This window comes from Poecilia reticulata, linkage group LG22 (genome assembly GCF_000633615.1).
Source record: "Poecilia reticulata strain Guanapo linkage group LG22, Guppy_female_1.0+MT, whole genome shotgun sequence".
NCBI lineage: Eukaryota > Metazoa > Chordata > Actinopteri > Cyprinodontiformes > Poeciliidae > Poecilia > Poecilia reticulata.
Window position 1 is genome coordinate 23,342,017 of NC_024352.1, and position 17,646 is coordinate 23,359,662.

The window sequence follows — 17,646 nt, forward strand, 5'->3', positions numbered from 1 at the left end:
TTACTTGCATACTGAGCTACTTTTGCAGCCGCAGCATGTGATGTTTGCTTGTTGGAAACCGAGTTATTCAGAGTCGGATACCAGTCATGGCTCAACTTGTCGCTTTCTGGTTTCAGTTTTTTTCAGGATGGGCTGAAAGCTGCAGAGAATCTCATTCCATTCATTGAGAAACTTGCTTCTTCTATTCACACGGTAAACAGAAGCTGCTTTTTTCTGTCTTTTTTACATTCAGTCAGTAAAGCAGGACCTGAAACTTGGAAAACTTGGAAAAATCCCTCCCAACTTCCTTAGTTAGTTAGACACGACCTGAAGTCTCTGCAGGTTGTGTGTGGTGGCCTTTTTTTTTTTTTTTTACCTCAGATTAAATTGCACAGTCATCTTGTTTACAGCCACACATTGATATAACCGTCTTAATCTCACTGAATTGCGACTCATAAACAATATTTTCCAACCGTTGTTACCTAAATAACATCCTTTTCTAGTCCTAATGACATCATGCCAGCATGTTTACATCCTGTTCTCATTTCTATTATTCTGTTGAGGTTTTAATTGCCTCCATTACAGTTGGATACAAGATAACACGGAGTCCTGCTTGTATCTGAAATCTCATTATTTTAAACTAACAGCACCTGGATTACAAATGACGTCTTTATCCGTCTCTTGTTCTGTCCTTATCACTTCTAAACGACACGCTGAGATACTCGAGCTCCTTCACTAGATCCTGGTGCCAGGTTGAGTAATGCACCTTTTTCTTTTGAGATCCATATCTTCTCTTGAATCCAAGGTTCAACAATCAGTCGGAGCCTCTTTTTTCACCACCATGGAGTGAACTGCTGAAAGTGTGAACCTTCAGCAGTAAAAACAAACTCTCAGGTTCCTTGTTTTTAAAAAGTTGGTGGTCTGCCAGTCCTCCATTGCTCGTTTAATTACTGGAAGATAAAAACATTATAATGAAGTTTCATTTTTTTTTAGTATTTTTAGTGAACACATTCACACTTTGCACTGCTGTCTCAGTCACACGTAGTCTCTGTAGTTCCAGTAAGGTTGTTTTATGCTTCCTGTATTAAACATAAAAACAGAACTTAGTGGCTCCAGAACATCAGACCCAGCGAAGAAGAGATGAAATCTGTGCGCGTTTCTGACAGAATGCCTCAGCAGCTCCCAGCCTCATAAAGACGGGGCCGAGCAGACTGTTTGGGACGGGGATGGATCCATCCCACTGCCTTCCTGTGGATTTAATGTGTCTTTAATAGCCAGTATTACCGTAAACTCCAAATTACTGGAAACCCATGAGGCAGTTGCATTTTTATTTTATTAAACCTCCGGATTCAAAAGTCAGAAGAACTAAATCCTGTCTGTGTTGTTTCTGATGTTATTCCAGAAGATAACATGTGGACATGCCATACATACTGACTGACTAACCCTCAGTTTAACCAGACCCAAAGCATCCACACATACACTCCCTCTGCACCTTTTTCCTTCAGTTGAAATGAGTCACCCAACGGATATTCTTTGACCCCTGGAAGAAATCCAGGAAACCGTTTTTTAGATTTGACTTATCTTCTGTTTCACTTTCATTTTAATTCAGTTGCAAACACCAAAGTTTCTCTTCCCACCGTTGACGACCGCTCCTCTCCCCTCCATGTTTGGCTTACGACATTGCACTTTGTCTGAAAGATTCCACTATTTCCATATTTTCTTGATGCAAAACCAATTTTTCCAACCACTGGTCTCCAGTCTGCAGAGATGTAGCTTTATGCTGCTTCCAGGGAAAATCACCAGAAAATGGCTGCTAGCAGCGGCGCTGGGAGCGTTAGATGTTTTTCTGGTTCTCTGTGGGCAGAAGCAGAACACTGACCTGTTCAGACATGCCAGACCTCAGCCTCAAGAAGGAAGTAAACAATCAAAAACGTATTATGGTTCCCAGGAAGAAAATGCAAAAAAGGCCTTGCTAACCCAAATACTTTCTTAAAGTAAAAAGCCTTTTTTTAAAATAAGTATTAAGACCCAGTCTGCAACATTTCATGCCATTTCAAAAAGTTCTAATTTAACTTCTCCACCCTATGATGATAAAAATACAGATTATCTAATGAACCGCCTAATATTAATATTATTTTGCATTTCTCAGGTTGAGTAAAACACTTTTATGTGTTGCAGATGCGACTGGAGCAGGACGAGGAGGTAAAAAAACTCCTCCAGCTGAGGGATTCTCTCAGGTTACTTCTGCAGGTCGAGGGCAAAGAGGTAAGCAGAGTTCGGATTTGCTTTATTCAGTTCTTTGATACCGAAATGAATGTCTTCTGTCAGGTCAGGATGAGCACATGAACAAATAAAATACTGAATGAATGAAAGGAGAAAAAACATGATTACAAATAACCGTTACTATTCAGGTAACGGTTATTGGGAGGCAAATTACCACAGAGACAGTAGGAGCAAATTTAGAGCAGCGGAAAATAAATACTGTACAGTTAAAATACCGTACTGACTCGAAGAAATGCACAACTGTGGATTTAATTGTTTTTTTTATATATACATATAAATGTTCATGTATATTTATGCACATAAAAACTACAGTTGACCATTACAAGAAATGGAAAAACTACAACTATAATGGGAGGGATGTAAACACTTACAGGTGGGAGACTTTGTCCAACATCTTATACCATACACTTCATTTACAACTGCATTTAAAGGAATTACATTGTAAATGGCCAATTTCAAGTAAATTATGTAATTATAGTTAACCAATAAGAATGTGTTCTGGACTCACCTTTTTCCTAGCAGACAAACAAACACAAACAAACAAATATTTCAATGAAAATAAAAACACAATCTTCACAAAATGAGTTCAATCTAATGCTGCAAATACAAAGTTATTAGTGAACAACAGGTAAAAATCTAAATATTTAGGGTTTTTTTTAATGAAATGTCCATTTTAAAGTGAACAACAGGCTTTGAAAAGGTTGAACACAGATTAAATAAAATAAATATGATGCTACTACATCATTAATTGTATCATCAACGTAGAAGCGAACTAGACCATTTGCAAAATTATTTAAATATTTTAAATGATAAAGAAAAAATATTTGAGAAACACCCTCAAATACTTTATGTTTTAATTTGACTTATTTACACAAACTCCCATCGCATCCTGCTGACCTGGTGCAAAATATAAGAACTATAACTACACAGTGCACGTTAGACTCCTTAACCACCAACTGGTTTAATGTTTTGAGTGAAGTTCTTAAGCTGTCTTCGTATCCCAGGAGTATCTGAACCGGAAGAATTCTGGGAATGGCTACAGCATCCACCAGCCACAAGGAAACAAGAAATATGGGACTGAGAAATCTGGCTTCCTACAAAAGAAGAGCGACGGGTACATGAACTCATCAGGGTTCAATAAATAATTGATTTTTCTTAAGATCGCACATTCAGTTTTTGTCAGAAGTTCACATCCATTCTCTATGGGCAGTGCAGCTATTTAACTAACCTGACCCTGATCTGGCTTTTTATGACACTTAATGGATTAGCCGGGTTTGTACTTTTGATCATGGGTCTCTCGAATCAGTTTGTTTAAAGCTATAAATGCAACTTAAAACAATTAGAAGATTTTTGAGCCTGTTGAAGAGAAAGTGGGGCGAAGTCGAGCTTTGTCTGGACCATGTGGTTTTTGTTATTATGGGATGAAGAGTCCAGCAGGGGCCCCTCCTCTGGTGTTTATTGGCAAACAAGCAGATCCAACTTTTGGAGCATTTACACACACACACACCCACACGCACACACACACACACACACACACACACACACCCACATACACACACAGCTAGATTACCCTGAGATAGGAGAGGGGATGTGGTTCAGTTGGAGAAATGACAGACCAGAGGAGAATAAAACCTCCTCAGGCCTCCTTTTTTCTTTCTTTTTTTTTACTTGAGCCAGTTGAGTTGATGAAAACAGGAATGAAGTTATAAAATCTGATAGCACTTTGTTTAGATCTACCCAAACCAGAGGTACAGGTTGGCTCAGGATCTCACAGTGCTGTTCACCACAAATCACACCTACTAGTAACGATAGATCACTAATAAAACAGCTGATTTTTTTTTTCTTTTACACTTTTATCCGTCTAGGATCAGGAAAGTTTGGCAGAGGAGGAAATGTGGAGTCAAATTTGGATACTTGACTATTTCCCACAGTACGGTGAGGAATAAAAGTGTTCACTTTGTTCATTCAAATGAGAAAATAAAGCTTAAGTCAAAGCCTGATGAAGCTTCGTTTTCATTCAGATCAATCGACCTCCAGCCAAACTGAACCTTCTGACCTGTCAGGTGCGGCCCAACCCGGAGGACCGGAGGACATTTGATTTGGTTACTCGTATGTTTATTTTTGCCTAAAATATATCCTTAAAATATGAAATGAAATCTAAATGGGTTGGAACTCATTTTTATATAAGTTCCAACAAGTTTACCAGATGTTTGACTTTTTATTTTTTATTTATTCCAGATAATCGGACATATCACTTCCAAGCAGACGATGAGCAGGAATGTCTGATGTAAGTGCCGAAGCCTCTGTGGGATTCAGCTTAATGTTATTTAGTTCTTATCTTATATTTTACTATCTTAGAAACAAGTTGTGACAAGTGAAGGAAGGCTCTTAAATATAAAGCTCAGGTTTGTGTAAGGAGGATGTTTTGCAGGCTTCACTCTGGAAACATTTCTGCCCTGAACTGGATAAGTTAAAACAGAAAGTGTGGGTGATTTTTACATTTTTCCCCAAAGTTTTATACATAATAGCCAACTAAGATGTTTTTTGACAAAACATTAGGACAGCATTCCAGATATTGCATTATGGGAAAACAAGCATGGACACTATTCCACTTCTTTCAAATCTGTCTTCACAGCACAGTCTGGGCTTTCTCCCATTCACTTGGATTCTTCCAATAGATTTTTCTTTATGTGGACGTGGCTTTTCTGCTCTGTTTTACAATTATTGTCTGCCTTTAGTTGTAGCAACGGCAGCGGAGGAAGTGAACAAAGTCATTCAGTTCATTTCAGCCACACTTCCAAATATTTTAGGATCATGTTCCATGGCAGACAGAGGTTAAATGTTTAAAAGCAGCATCTTTTGTGTGTTTGACCGTCCTGTTATCTTTTGACATCTGTTTAAGGTTAGCTGAATGAAAAAACAACCATTATGTCCTTTCTTCTAAATAACTTTTTATGTCTTTTGTGCTTCCTCTGATTTAATCTTTGACCAACTTTTTTTTTTCCAATAGCAACTTCCGCACAGAGGAGTCTTGCTTGCTAGCACAACAGTTTAGTGCTTGAGCTTATTGAGTTTCTGGCAGGCCAATTCTGTAACTTCACAGTATATCTCTTGTTAAAATGATGCTTGAAAGCAAAATCTTACCTTTTTATAGCTCAGAATAAGTGAAGCATACAGTGTACTGGCTGGGAGGTTCACTGGTCCCAGCTGGTTCTGGGTGGGACGTTCTTAGTGAGGAATCTGAGTGTGTTCTGATGTGGTTTTGGATGGGGGTGTGTAAATGTCCCCTGCTTTTCCCTCGTCTATGGACCTCTTGACAGGTTCTTTTTTTTTCTGTGGGGTCAAAGAAAGATGAAAACAGTTTGTAGCAAAGACGTTGTGAAGCTCACAAAGTTACAGATGTGGCTCAGTATGGGTCTTGTTACTAATAAAGCTGAGAAAGTAAAAGTGGTGCTGACTGATCATTAAATGAACTGCAAACACATGCGCAACACACGCTGTAAAACGTCTGATGTTTTGGACACAGCTTTCCCACTGTCTCACTGCGAAACGTGGCATTTCCTAAAGGTTTGTGTGGGTTTTGCTTTCAGCTGGGTGTCGGTGCTGCAGAACAGTAAGGAGCAGGCCCTGAACACGGCGCTGGGAGGAGACCAGCTCCACGTGCAGGACAGCGGCCTGCAGGAACTTTCCCAGTCCATCATTGCAGATCTGCGACACATGCCAGGAAATGAGGCGTGTGCAGACTGCGGGGCGCCAGGTCAGCTGGTCCCTCATCAAAAATATTTTAATGGTTCATTGTTTGTTTTGTGCAAGCTTCTTTAATCCCAATATTTTTTGTTTTTATTTGCAGAAGAACAATTTTTTTGTTGTTGTAAATATCTAAAAAAAACTGGAATATATTAGATAAAAAAATAATTTATTATTTAGATTCAAATGTGAAATTCATTTTTCAATTCAAAAATGGTGCAGACATGTTTCCCTCTTATGAGGATGGACACAACTTCTTTTTTTTTTACATGAAAATCTTAGCAGATTTTTAAAAAAATTTCCTAGAAAACATTTTTTGAAGAAATAATAACTCCCTAATCCATTCTAGTTGGACAAAAAAAAAAATCACAAAATATTTTTGGTGTTTTTAATTTATTCAGTACTTGTAATTAAATTTGATCTCCATGGCCAAATGTTTGGACCCACTGGGTTACATCTAATGCCTGTAGTTTTAATTGAGGTGCTTTCCTGTTCTGCATCAGACCCAACATGGCTGTCCACCAACCTGGGCATCCTGACATGCATCGAATGCTCTGGCATCCACAGAGATCTGGGCGTCCATTACTCCAGGATTCAGTCGCTCACTCTGGATTTGCTCAGCACCTCAGAGTTACTGGTACTAGAAAAACTCACCCCAGCATATTATAATCTACACTTGTTGATTATCCAGATCAAAACATTAAATACCAGCATTTCCCAGATGTACCTTCATTTTGTTCCTTTGTGATTTTTCCCTGTGTTTCCTCAGTTGGCCGTCAGCATCGGCAACACCAGGTTTAATGACATCATGGAGGCAGGGCTCCCCAACGACTCTGTCAAACCGTTACCACAGAGTGACATGTGAGTTCCTGATGCATCTTCAGTCAAACATCTGACTGGTATAAAGGCACGTCTTTCATGAGTCTCCCTCACCGTACAGGAATGCCAGGAAGGAGTACATAGTGGCAAAGTATGCCGAACGTCGGTACGTCATCCGCAGGGAAGAGTCGGATCCGGGTCGCCTGTACGACGCGGTGAGGAGCCGGGACCTTGTTTCGCTTCTGCAGCTCTACGCCGAGGGAACAGACCTGGCCAAGCCATTGGTGCTCCCTGAAGGACAGGTGAAGGTCATTTATTGCTCCTGAGAGAGCAGGGCAGTCCAACTCATTTTTTATTTTGGGCCACATCAAGTTCATGATTGTTCACAAAGGCCGATTGTGTCAGAATGTATTGATAAAATAATATTTGAACACATAAGTTATGTTGAAGAGTCTACTTATGCCTCTGTCTGGAGTCTAGAGGGCCACACCAGAAGCTATGGCGGGCTGGATTTGGCCCCTGAGCCTCGAGTTTAGCACGTATCTCAGATTCTTGTCATGAAGCCAAAATGTCTTGCTTTTGATATAAATGAACAAGTAGTTGGTGGACCAGGTAACCCGGTTTGTTTCAGAAAGTTTGTACTTCTTTTTCTTTATAACTGGTGTTGAAATTGAAGGAAAATCTAATTCCTTCACATATAACGTCGTAAAAAAAGTGAGTCAAGTTTTGGGAAACTTTGCAATGGTTTTTCAAACGCCTCCCATCTCTTTTAGCCTCTAATCCACATTTTTCCTCCCTCATCTCTTCATCTATTATTTCCTCTGCCATCCCCCCGTCTGCCTCGTCTTCTTCTTCTCTTTAATCACACTCTAAACTTCTCCGGCGCTTCCTGGCCGGCTGTAGCAGCATGTGGAGTGTGATTTACTTTGTGGTTGTGAGAGGCTGTTTGTTTGTGTTGGTTGGCTTTCTTTTATTATTTCAGCTTGAAGGTCAAAGCTCGTGTCTCTGGAGAGAAAATGAGACGAGCTTATTGAATTAGGGAAGCAGTGCCGCCACTCCTCTTGCTCTTCTTGTAAACAGATGGAAACTGCAGGAGAGTTTTCACTTTTTAGCATGAAAATACAAGAGTGGCTGCGAAATCGAGCTCTAATTTAAGTTTCATTGGGAGAATATCTGGGTCAGTGGTGCAGCTAAACCAGACTGGGCAGAGAAAAGCATGTAAATATACAGTCGTGGTGAAAGGTTTACTGTCTGCTTCAGTTTTTATGGGGGTAGTTTGCATGCAGTCTGAATTTTTCAAATAAACCAAAATCTATTTTAGTGATCTTATGATCAGATCAGGGGAAAATGTTACAAAAAATGCGGCAGGTGCAGTAATACAACTTTTTAGTAAAACACAATTACCTCTAAAACCATGCTTTTTATGATTGCTTTTCATCAAATATGCTTTGCAAGAATAAAACATTAATTTTTAAAAATCCAGAACATCATGGAGAGAAGATTAACTGTTGTAAATAAAGCAGGGGCATCTGTGAAGAACCGTTACTGAAGCAGAGCCGTTTCCTTCCTCCTGCAGGGAGTCAGAGAAACGGCTCTTCACCTCTCCGTTCGTGTGGAGGAGAGAAGCTCTCTGGCGCTGGTGGACTTCCTCTGTCAGAACAGGTCAGACCCAGACACAGATCCATTCTCTGTTGCTCACAGATGCTGTCAAAGCAGTGAGGGGAAGCTTAGGACCGTCTGTGTGTTTGGCTTGTTTATTATGCAGCAACTGTCTGGAGAAGAAAACAACAGAAGGGAACACGGCTCTGCACTACAGCGTCCTGCACCACAATCCTGAATCACTCAAGCTGCTTCTCAAAGCAAAGGCTTCTATTCACGCAGGTACATGTCACTGGACTGCAGGACCTCCCAGATGTTTTCATGGCCCTGAACTTTCTTTTTCTGACCGTTACGAAGTCGGATAAAAGAAGACATGGTTTTCAGTTTTTGTTTTCCTTTCACATTTAGTCTGACATGCTCACCCAGTCTTTACAAAAGATCAAGCTCAGTTAGATGGGATGTGGAAATCAGTTTTCAAGACACAGAGACTCAATTGGATTTAGATCTGGACTTGATCATCCTAATCTAAAGCATTCCGACTTGGTGTTTGTTTAGGCTTTTTGTCCAGATCGAAGGTGACCCTCCTTCCCAGTCACACATCTTTTGCAGCTTCTAGCAGGTTTTCATCCAGGATTACTTTGTGTTTTGCTTCATCATTTTCCAATCAATCCAATTTGTTAGATAAATCATTGAACAAAGCTCTGTGAATTGTTACAAGCTTGTGTTATTGTTTTATAACTTAACCCTGTTTTAAACTTTACAACTTTCTCCTGATCTTTCCTCTGGTGAGTTTTATGGGACAAAATGTGAAAAAAATCAGAGGTATTGATGCTTTTGCAAGGCTCAATAGCCTTCTGTTACCATAAGGGAGGAGTAAAACTCGTGTATTTACTGTTGTTTTCTCTGTAGTGAACTCAAGCGGAGAAACGGCTCTAGACATCGCTAAGAGGCTGCAGCAAAGTCACTGCATCGAGCTGGTGAGCGCACACTTTCCCTCCATCTTTAAAGATTTAAATGAAACTCTAATAGAGCGTCGATTCTCCAAAGTGAACTCAAGTTACAGCATTAAAATACCTACCAGAAAGCGAAGAGCGAAACCAAAAAGCACAACATCCACAGCTGGAAACCCTGCCTTAAGAAAACTCCCCAGCCTTCCTCCCCAGCAGGCCCCAGTGTACATCATTTATAAGCGCTTTTATTTTCTTACCGGCCATCAGCCCCCACTGATTCAGGCTTAGCTTCTGTCACATCCTGCCTGATGTGAATAACCTTGGATTACAGGATGTAGAAAAAACTGAATGTTAAAAAAATGTTTTTCCCCCCATACATGCAAAAAATGGTTTCCTTCAGTTTGTGTTAGCTTAATAGTTGAACTTAATGTGAACAGGAAGCCTCCATTTGGAGGTTTTCTAGTCACATCCTAACGGATGAAGACTCCAGATTAGAACCAGAACATGCAGGAGGGATTTGACAGCTGACCTGGGAACAGCTTTGAGTCATCCAGGATAAACTAAAGAGTGTGACCTGAGAGCAGGATGCCTCCAGGTCTCCTTTAAAAAACTGAATCAGAGCGATGAGTTCAGTTTTCTAAAGGAGTTTGTGCTACAGAGCCCCCTAGAGGCCAGCGGGGAAATATTTTCTTTTATGTTACTCCGCAGTAGAATTGAAAATGTCTATTTAACATCTGTCTAAAGATCGTCAGTGAAATTTTTTGGCACAAAAAACTGGTTGATATCTCACAAACTAGAGACATACATGGAAAAACCTCAGACTTTCAGTGTTCGAGATGAAACTACGAAAAGCTACTAAATACATTATTGTGAGGTAACGCAAAGGGGGGGGGGGGGAAATCCCCTGTTTCCCCTAGAGGCCTCCGTAGAATTGAACGTGTCCTTGCAGGATGTCTTTTCTGCTAATGCATGTGTGTGTTTCTTCAGTTGGAGCTGGCCCAAAGTGGGAAGTTCAACTCTCAGATCCATGTGGAGTACATGTGGGAGAGTCAGTCTCAGGAGTTCTATGACAGCGAGGATGACCTGGATGAGCGAGTAAATACACACACACACACTCAAATACTGAGTTACTGAGCTTGACTCTTAGCCAAAGAAGATTCTAGAACGGTGGAGATTTTTATAGCATTCTCTTTCCATCTACCTCCAGGTGAGTCCGTTACCCAAAAACCGCTCTCCTCCATCAAATGGAGGTGGTGGATCTGCCTTTGCCCAGTGGACAGCCAGCAATGGCACAAGTCCAGGTGTCAGACCCTGTCAGACCTATGAGAATCTGGACTTCCTGTACAAGAATCCTCCTGCCAACAGCGCCCCCCCTGGAGCATCTCTGCCACCACCGCTGCCAGCCAAATCAGTCCTAAGAGGTAGGTCACTGTAGCTGCGTTTCCATTAACTGAAACTTGCTCAAATGGAAATTTCAAAAATAAATTTGTTTAATGGAAACACGACAATAAAAAAAAAAGAAAACACATTTCTTGATGAAGATTGTTGTGCTTGGATGAGGCGGTTTTTTGGAGATATCAAAATGGATGTATTTCGCAAAACTGCAGCCGGTGGAAAATACGAAGAAGAAGACAGGAAGTAGTTGTAGGATGATGTTGCAGGATGTTTTTTAATGACTTATTGAATGAATAAACGCATTCACATGTTAATTGCAATTCATCACAATTGCAAAATTGCTTTTTTTTTTTTCCACTGGCGAAACATCAACAAAGTTTTGCACACATTTGTAATGGGAACTTAGCTGCTGCCGACTATTTTACTGCAACGCCTCAATACAAGATCAAATTTTGATTTATATCAGTTTGGGAAAAATCTTTACTTGAATAAATGTATTACATGAATAAAGTCAAGATTGCCATGAAGACATTCAGAATTGTATCTGTGTTTTCCTCCCCAGGGCGCTCAGACCCGCAGATTTCAGTCACAACAGCCCAGGATGGAGCCCACATCCTGCGCCGCTGCTCCAACCCGTCGTCCCACTCTTCCAGTCCTCAGACTCAAACGAAACACGGCTCCTCTTCGTCAACTACAGAAACCCAGAGTCACAGCGGGAGAGCCCAACGGTCCTCACACGGACAAGGAGGTCTGCAAAGATCGCACAGGCAGACCTGGGACGGCCAGACCACTCAAAGTGTCTCACAGGCGTCCAATCAGAATCACGGTGGGCCAGTCAGGTGAGAAAACAGCTCCAGATTATCCTCAGAATAAAACTATTTCTTCAGTGCCATGCAGATTTATTTGAATTTTGTATTCAGGACAGCTCACAGAAAGGATGTTTGAAATAAATGCAAGTTTTGGAAACTTGATCAATTAAAATGTTATTTTATATGGAAAAGTTGTAGATTTTACTTTCAAGCCATATCGCTCCGCCCCTAATTGTACTAGTTGTTATGCATGGAGGTGGTAGCATCATGCTAAGGGTCTTCTTAACTACTAGTAGTTCTGGAGAATCACACAGAACAAAAAAAGAACAGTTCAAATGTAAAATTCACGAGTCTCCTGTGTTAATACCAAAACCCCCTGACTGTCTTCCTGTGGTGTCATCAGCTCAGAGAAGACCACCTCCTACCGGCGCACCAGCACCGGAGGCGGCAGCTTCGGAAAGGGCACCGTGGGCTCTCTGGCGCCGCCCTGCGTGGGCAGCCAGGAGGAGCTGTACTGCAGCCTGGTGGGGAACGGAAACGGCTCGGCTCCGTCTGCAGGGCCTTCGTCCTCCCCCACTGTGACTTGTGGCCCTCGCTCCCGCAGGAATGCGATGGTGCGACCGCACAGACACCTTATTGTGTTTCGCTCAGCCGGCCGGTCCAGAGAGGTTCTTCTCATGGTGTTCCTCGTTTCCTGCAGGTTTCGGTCAGCAGGCCACAGAAACGCGTAAAGGCTTTGGTGGACTGCCGAGCCGTCAGCGCCGAGCAGCTCGCCTTCTTCAAAGATGAAGTCATTGTGGTCACAGCCACTAATGACCCCCACTGGTGGGTAAGTGCAACTACAGTTTTCTTTTTAAGCTACATATTTTTCTCTGCAAAGCTTGGACCTTTTTTTATTAAAATAAAATCATACATTAAAAAACCTGAATTTTCAAGAATAACAGTTGTGTTCAGTGTTTCTCCCTGATGAATCACTTGCAATGCACCTTGAACTTTTTCACGTTTTGTAGCTACAACCACCAGCTTCGATGTATTGATCAACCACGATGTTGGGCATTTTCTTACCAATTAAAATCTGAAATGCAAATCCTCTTCTATAATTAGGGACGCAAGTTATCAATTAATGAGTTGATCTGATTAATCATCTAATGATTAATTAAGAAGTGTTGATTTTCTTAAACCCGGGTTTGTCTTGTATCAAGATGTCCGACTGTCTTTCCATAACATAACAGGCTTTTTTTCAATATGCTGAATAAAAAAAAAGAAGCACATCACTAAAGTTTAACGACATTTTGTCAACTCTGTTAAGAGCTGGCTGATTAAACAGAAAATTGTGGTTTTTCGCATTGTTAAACCTAAATATATTTATAATATAAAACAGGAACCTCTTAGATTGCTGAATAGAAAAATATGAAAAGAATAAAATACTCAAAACACTTAATCCCCCATGAACTATTAATAAACCATTAATAAAACTATTAATTGTTTGCTTTCCTAACACTGAAACCCAGAGCAAACGATTACATTCAGAAGTCACCTGGCTAGGAAACGGAGTAAATATTTTATTTCAGTATTAATCCAGCTGCTCTCTTAAGGTTTTATAGATTTGTTGGAGAACATTAGTGGACAAAAAGCATCATAAATCCGAAAGTACTGGAAGTCAGGCCAGGAATGAAGTTGTTCTCTCACTAAACACGATACAATCCATCATCAGAAAATGGAAAAGTTTGGCACAGATATAAATCTACTATAACAGGCCGTCCACATAAACTGATGACTAAACATACACTTGGAGCTCGAATAGTCAAACTATAATCATGTGTTGGAATGGCCTAGTCAAATCCAGTTCAAGATCTGTTGCAAATCTTGAAAATTGATGTTTGTAGCTGTTCTCCATCCAACCTGACTGAGTTTGAGCTGTTTTTGGAGGGAAGAATTGACAAAAACGTCTAATTAGGCGACTTCACAGGGCAGCTAGTTGAACTGGGTTTTATTTAGTGGCATCAGAGTCAAATTCATGTCATACTTTTTAGGTTTCCAGGAAATTCTGATTCCATTCCATAACTGAGCACTAACTTGTGCCAGTGGACAAATGAAATCAGAAAAAGTGTTAAAGTTTGTGGTTGTAATATGATAAAAAGTTCAGAGCAAAATTGGTTACTTCACATTTCTCAGCTATGTGCTAAAAAACTATATTTACTGATAGTTTTCACTGACAGCTGATGATTAATGTGCTCATCATAGACATTTCATTCATTATTATACAAATGTTTTGAAATGACATTCAGTAAATGTTGAATTCTTTATCATAAATTGAGTTATTTTATGCAGTGTGAGAGACTTAAACATTGCATTTGTCATTTTCCTGACAGGTCGGCCATATTGATGGTGACCCTTCCAGGAGTGGAACCTTTCCTGTCAACTATGTGCACAAAGTAACAGAATGATGCTAGTTTGGACTTCATCACCACATGTGGGAAAGGAAATGCTGTTCTATTCATGGATCCAAGTAATCTGGGAATATTTTCACAACAGGATCTACTGACCAAAGGACATCTGCACGACGAAATCGTCTTTTTTAGGGACTATTACTCATCTCAGAAAGCAACGAAGAAACTGGAAACTTATTTGTTGTCTTAAACTTGCAGGTGCAAAGATAAAGCAATGACTGTGAATTGCTTTAATGTTCTTTTAAATATTAAACATTTGGGCTGCAGGTATATAAGCTGCCTGTATTGATATAAGACTTGTGCATACAGGCAAACTTTCCCTGCAGGACAAAAACCTCTTGAAGGCACTTTAAGTTTCAGAGGAATCCTCTGAAGAGTTGGGAGAGCTGTAAATGTTTAATTAGCCAGCCGCTGAACTCAGAGTTAGCTGCTTTATTTCCCTCTGAACGGAAAATGACAAAGATTTTAAATCACAGGTTAATGAGTCTTATGAGGTTCAGACCCGCCCAGTATCTGCCGCAGACTGGTCCGGATCGTGCCTGCCAGTCTGTCTCCAGTAAAACGTCGATATGTCTGCGTAGCCCAGTGAGAGATCTGAAACTTTGGCTGAGCCGCGGCGACTCCGGGCCCAGGCCGGCTGCAGACGGAGGCCAGGATCCTGTTTCCCGCTGCCTCCAGGCGTCAGTCCCTGGAGAACCTGGAGTAACAGCAGCATGCTGGAGGGAAAAATATATATAAGAAGTCCCTCTGTCCGTCCAGGAAATGGCACTAAAAGTGGACTTGCTAATAACTGTACCCCAGCACAGTAATTTCTTAGAGTTTTTTTTCACATTTTTCATGCCACACATGCACGCTTACACACGGATCAGCTTCCAGGAGTCAGCAAGCTTTGTGAGAGAAAAGATATTTGTGAGCAAATGATACACATTTCTTTTCTTTTGCACCATTTCTTGTACATATTTGGTCAAACTTAACACATAAAGTTGATATAAGACGAGGACATCCATCTTTACACCCTTGTGCCTCAGTGGGGTCGGGAGGGTTGCTGGTTCCTCTCCAGCTAACGTTCCGGGCGAGAGGCGGGGTCACTCTGGACAGGTCGCCAGTCTGTCGCAGGGCAACACAGAGACAAACAACCATGCACACACACACTCACACCTAGGGGCAATTTGGAGAATTAACCTGACAGTCATGTTTTTTTTTGGACTGTGGGAGGAAACCRGRGYACCCAGAGAAAACCCACACATGCACAGGGAGAACATGCAAACTCCATGCAGAAAGACCGGGGCCGGGAATCAAACCCAGAACCTTCTTGCTGCAAGGCAACAGCTCTACCAACTGCGCCACTGTGCAGCCCTAAGACGAGGACATGCTCGTAATAAAATGCCAAGTTCTGGTTATATAAAATATGCAAATAAGAGGAATCATGAAGTTTTCCACCTTTAATGTGAGCAATATCCTGTACAGTTCAGCTGGAAAATACATTTATTAGTAGAAGATTATATTACAAACTGCAGTAATGTGACTGCATAAGTGTATACATCCTTAAACTAATACTATTTTGTTTTCAGTCTTTGGTAAGGGTGTCAGCATCTGGATTTGGTCATATTTGTCTTGTCTGCTTTTCTGAAAATGTGTCACCTCATCACACAAACCTAATTCATTAAGTTATTTCAAATATTCTTCTGCCTTCTAATTTAGATGTTTGGACTGAATGTGATGTTATAAAATAATCCTGCTTCTCATCCTCAGTTTTAGCCAGTTGAAGGTTTTTAGTGAACGGCAGTTTCATCCCTCTTGACAAAAACACCAAGTTTCATCTGAAGTAAAACTAACCCCAGAGGATGATGCTGCCACCACTGTGTTTCGGCATGGGCCGGGTGTTCTTTTGGTGAGGCCCAGAAGTTGAGCTTTGTTTTCATAAGATCATAACATCTTCTGCTTCAAAGTTTTTGAAAGACCTTTTGAAGAAAATTCTTCTGTAAAAACCTACATTTGTAAATTGAGTGTTTATCGTCTTAAAAACTTTGTACTACAACCAAAAAAATAATAAAATGTTAACTGCTTTTAATCCTTTAATAAAGAAGCTTTTTTTATAGAAAAAGTTTCTAAACCTCAACAAGTTTTCTATTTCGCATGTGATGTAGTAAATTGTTTTGTACCCTTCTCCTGAATGATACCTTTTCATCTCTTGAAAGTGAGATCCTTTTAAAACTTTCTAACAACTCTGCCAATAATGACTTTCACTAAATAGTGAGGAAAATCCCTTTGGAACAATTGCATTGTATTTCCGGCTAATTAGATTAATTATAGCTGGTTATATTCACTGATTGAAATTCACTTAAGCTGAATGACATCGAACAGATAAAACAACTTTTATTTTCTTTTTCTTTTTCCTTGATTTTACTTTTGTCTGTTCAAAATAAATAAATAAAAGGTGATTCAATAAAGGGTGTGTATACTTATGCAACCAGGTTTGTTTTTAGGATGATTTCTTTATAAAATATGTCAGATTAAAGGTGGAAAACGTTTGAAAGTTATTTATATTGGTCTCAGGTTTTTTCCGTATCATTCTTTCAACATGCACTGTATACACCCTGAATAATTGTTATACGTTGCTTGTTTTCCCACGTGATATGAATTTTAAGGGACAGTGTTACTTTTTGTTTTTTAACTTAATATCACACGTTATTGTGCAGCATTTGCTTTGGTTATCCACCTGACTGCTAGAGTCAGAATAATGGTGTAAAAGGGACATTTTCTAACTTAAACAGACATGCAGTAAGGGGGTAAAAGCATTTAGAAAGCTGGTTTGGAGTCTGTTATTTCTGTTCACATCGTCTGGTTACTGTGGTGGTTATGAGGCAGAGAAACATGGAAGTGTGAGGGAGCAGATGACTGCAGCAGATTGTCGCTCTCAGTGGGGACTGTGTGAAATGTAAACAAGAAATGAGCGCGCTTTAGTTTGTAACATATGCATTAAACATGTTTAATGAAGCGCCTTGCTGTAAATGGAGTCATATCTTTGTTTCTATTTACACAACAGATGCTAAAACTAAAAACGTTAGTTACATTGTTCATTAAGTGTGGGCATATTTATTTATTCAGTATGTTTTCCTTCTACATTCTTAAATTCATGCAAGGTTCACATTTTCCTAGTGTTAATTATTAATTTTAACTTCTGTATTTTTTGACACTCTGAATATTAATCTTATTTACAATCGCAACATGTGGCAACACATTTTTTGTGCTTTGGAGTTGAACCCAGGTTGTTGGCTTCTGTTTCTGAACTCAGGCTCTCATGGTGTTGAGATCTGAAGATTTCCTGACAACAGATTTCACATCCCAAGAAAAAATAAAAACGTAAAATTACGAGAATAAGTAATGATATTACAACAATATAGTCTTCCTATGAGAAAGTCATAAAATTATGTGAATAAAGTGCAAGAATAAAGTTAAAATAAAGAGAATAAAGTCATAATCATTTGAAAATAGTCATATTGTGAGAACAGCCAGTATTACAAGAATTAAGTCAGAAAATTACAAGAATAAAATCTAAATATTAGAATAAAATTGTAATATAAGTCATATTTTGAGAATAGTCATGTTACGAGA

At 39.9% G+C, this 17,646-nt stretch overlaps 1 protein-coding gene across 1 annotated transcript in view; it reads left to right on the plus strand.

Annotated features, from left to right (window-relative positions):
* Positions 1 to 15,107, plus strand: part of asap3 (ArfGAP with SH3 domain, ankyrin repeat and PH domain 3) — a 31,609-nt gene extending 16,502 nt beyond the window's left edge. Inside the window, exons 8-26 of the mRNA XM_008399953.2 lie at positions 117 to 192; positions 2,158 to 2,244; positions 3,267 to 3,376; positions 4,128 to 4,197; positions 4,284 to 4,371; positions 4,501 to 4,549; positions 5,853 to 6,019; positions 6,513 to 6,646; positions 6,779 to 6,870; positions 6,950 to 7,130; positions 8,405 to 8,490; positions 8,594 to 8,709; positions 9,337 to 9,404; positions 10,365 to 10,472; positions 10,585 to 10,798; positions 11,335 to 11,611; positions 11,985 to 12,195; positions 12,282 to 12,410; positions 13,954 to 15,107. Coding sequence (XP_008398175.1) covers positions 117 to 192; positions 2,158 to 2,244; positions 3,267 to 3,376; positions 4,128 to 4,197; positions 4,284 to 4,371; positions 4,501 to 4,549; positions 5,853 to 6,019; positions 6,513 to 6,646; positions 6,779 to 6,870; positions 6,950 to 7,130; positions 8,405 to 8,490; positions 8,594 to 8,709; positions 9,337 to 9,404; positions 10,365 to 10,472; positions 10,585 to 10,798; positions 11,335 to 11,611; positions 11,985 to 12,195; positions 12,282 to 12,410; positions 13,954 to 14,028 — 2,338 coding nt within the window. The 3' untranslated portion in view covers positions 14,029 to 15,107. The remainder of the gene's footprint in view (positions 1 to 116; positions 193 to 2,157; positions 2,245 to 3,266; positions 3,377 to 4,127; positions 4,198 to 4,283; positions 4,372 to 4,500; positions 4,550 to 5,852; positions 6,020 to 6,512; positions 6,647 to 6,778; positions 6,871 to 6,949; positions 7,131 to 8,404; positions 8,491 to 8,593; positions 8,710 to 9,336; positions 9,405 to 10,364; positions 10,473 to 10,584; positions 10,799 to 11,334; positions 11,612 to 11,984; positions 12,196 to 12,281; positions 12,411 to 13,953) is intronic.
* Positions 15,108 to 17,646: the final 2,539 nt, after the last annotated feature.